The sequence below is a fragment of the Colobus angolensis genome, unplaced genomic scaffold (genome assembly GCF_000951035.1).
Source record: "Colobus angolensis palliatus isolate OR3802 unplaced genomic scaffold, Cang.pa_1.0 Scaffold477, whole genome shotgun sequence".
NCBI lineage: Eukaryota > Metazoa > Chordata > Mammalia > Primates > Cercopithecidae > Colobus > Colobus angolensis.
In genome coordinates this window covers 93,654-95,125 of record NW_012118232.1, presented here as the reverse complement: position 1 = coordinate 95,125, position 1,472 = coordinate 93,654, and the positions used below count along the sequence as shown (strand labels likewise).

At 61.5% G+C, this 1,472-nt stretch overlaps 1 protein-coding gene and 1 long non-coding RNA gene across 2 annotated transcripts in view; both read right to left on the bottom strand.

The window, feature by feature from the left end:
• ACY1 (aminoacylase 1) overlaps positions 1-507 on the bottom strand; it is a 3,951-nt gene extending 3,444 nt beyond the window's left edge. Inside the window, exon 1 of the mRNA XM_011958874.1 lies at positions 476-507. Coding sequence (XP_011814264.1) covers positions 476-507 — 32 coding nt within the window. The remainder of the gene's footprint in view (positions 1-475) is intronic.
• A 110-nt stretch (positions 508-617) lies between these two features.
• LOC105523815 lies at positions 618-1,448 on the bottom strand. The gene is made up of 2 exons (XR_001003652.1): positions 1,144-1,448; positions 618-730 (listed from the first exon to the last, which is right to left on the bottom strand). It is a non-coding gene; the product is annotated as an uncharacterized LOC105523815 (long non-coding RNA).
• Between the last annotated feature and the right edge of the window lie 24 nt (positions 1,449-1,472).

Sequence of the window (1,472 nt, the reverse complement as noted above, 5' to 3'; positions counted from 1 at the left end):
AGCGGTGCGATCTCGGCTCACTGCAACCTCGACCTCCCAGGCTCAAGCGATCCTCCCACCTCAACCTCCGGAGTAGCTGCGACTACAGGTGCGCCACCGTTCCTGACTAATTTTTGTATTTTTCTATAGAGACAGAGTCTTGCCATGTTGCCCAAGCCAGTCTTGAACTCCTGGGCCCAAGCAATCTGCCAGCCTCAACCTCCTGAAGTGCTGGGATAAAAGGCAGGAGCCACCTCCCAGGCCCTAACCACCAAGCTTGATTCCCTAAGGGCTGTGGCCTTCGTCCAGCCTCAGTGGGCTTCTGGAAGGCTTCTCCTTCCCCTGTGGCTGCCTGAGGCTTCCCCCACCACTCCTGCCCTGGGGAGTGAGGTGAAGTTTTTCTTTAACCAGCTGCCAGGAGTAACCTTGGGCAGCAGCAGAGCGTTTGGGGAAAGGATTCCTCCATAACCTGGAGGGACTGCCTCAGTCTATTTACTTGGGCAATGACTGCAGGGGTTGGGGAGCCATGTGGGACAGCAGAGGGGGGCTCAGCTGGCTGACAGGTGTTGGAGGCTGGTTTAGAGCCCAGTCCCCGTCCGTTAGGCCCCGTCACAGGCTCTGGAACCACCGTCTTCTCACCATAGTCAGGCTTGGGCTGGACGGTGCGGATGCGCAGGTACTGGCGGAAGAGCGTCACTGATGGATGCTCCTCCTCGGGACCCTTGCTGGTCATGGCGCTGCTCGTGGTGAGCTGGGGGCAAAGTGAATGGCTAACTACCCCTCCCAGCCCCTGGACCCGGTGCGCTTCTGCACACAGCCCGTCCCTAAGGCGGCTCCCGGATTTCCCACAGGGGTAGGATTTCCCATTAAGGAGCACCCATTCTGTTTCAGGCTCTGGGCTGTCTGCTTCCAGCACATTTCCTTATTTAATCCCCAAAAGAGCCCCATGAAGTTTGTGCTCAGAATGCCTACTTTACAGAGGAGAAAGCCGAGAGGCTCAGAGAGGTTCGAGGACAGCTCAGAGTAGCCGAGCGAGGTTTGAACCCAGACTTGTACTCCCTCATCCCTCAAAAAACAACAACAGCAAAACACCCAACGCCTCCCAATTGCCCGGCTTTCAAGCCACGGAGCCCCAGTCCCTCTATCCCTCCCCAGGGCCCCCACCTCACTCTCCTGTCGCTGAGTTCACGCTCGCCTCCCAGCGCCCGCCCCTGACTGTGGCCCGGACTTAGGGTCCTGCGAGGTCCCCTGCGAGGTCGCAGGCTCAGGACCGCCCCGGTCCGCCCACCACGTGCCCGGGGCCGGATGTCGGGGCGGAGCCCAAAGACCGCCAGTGAGGGCCGTCCCAGCGCCCGCAGCCGCGTCGGCGCGGAAGTCCCCGCCCGCCTCTGGTTCGGGCCTCCGCGGGATTACTGGAGGCTTAGATCCGGATCCCGCCCCCGGGCAGCGGCCGCCGCAGCCAGCGACGCACGGTGAGCTGCGAGCTCCGGGCT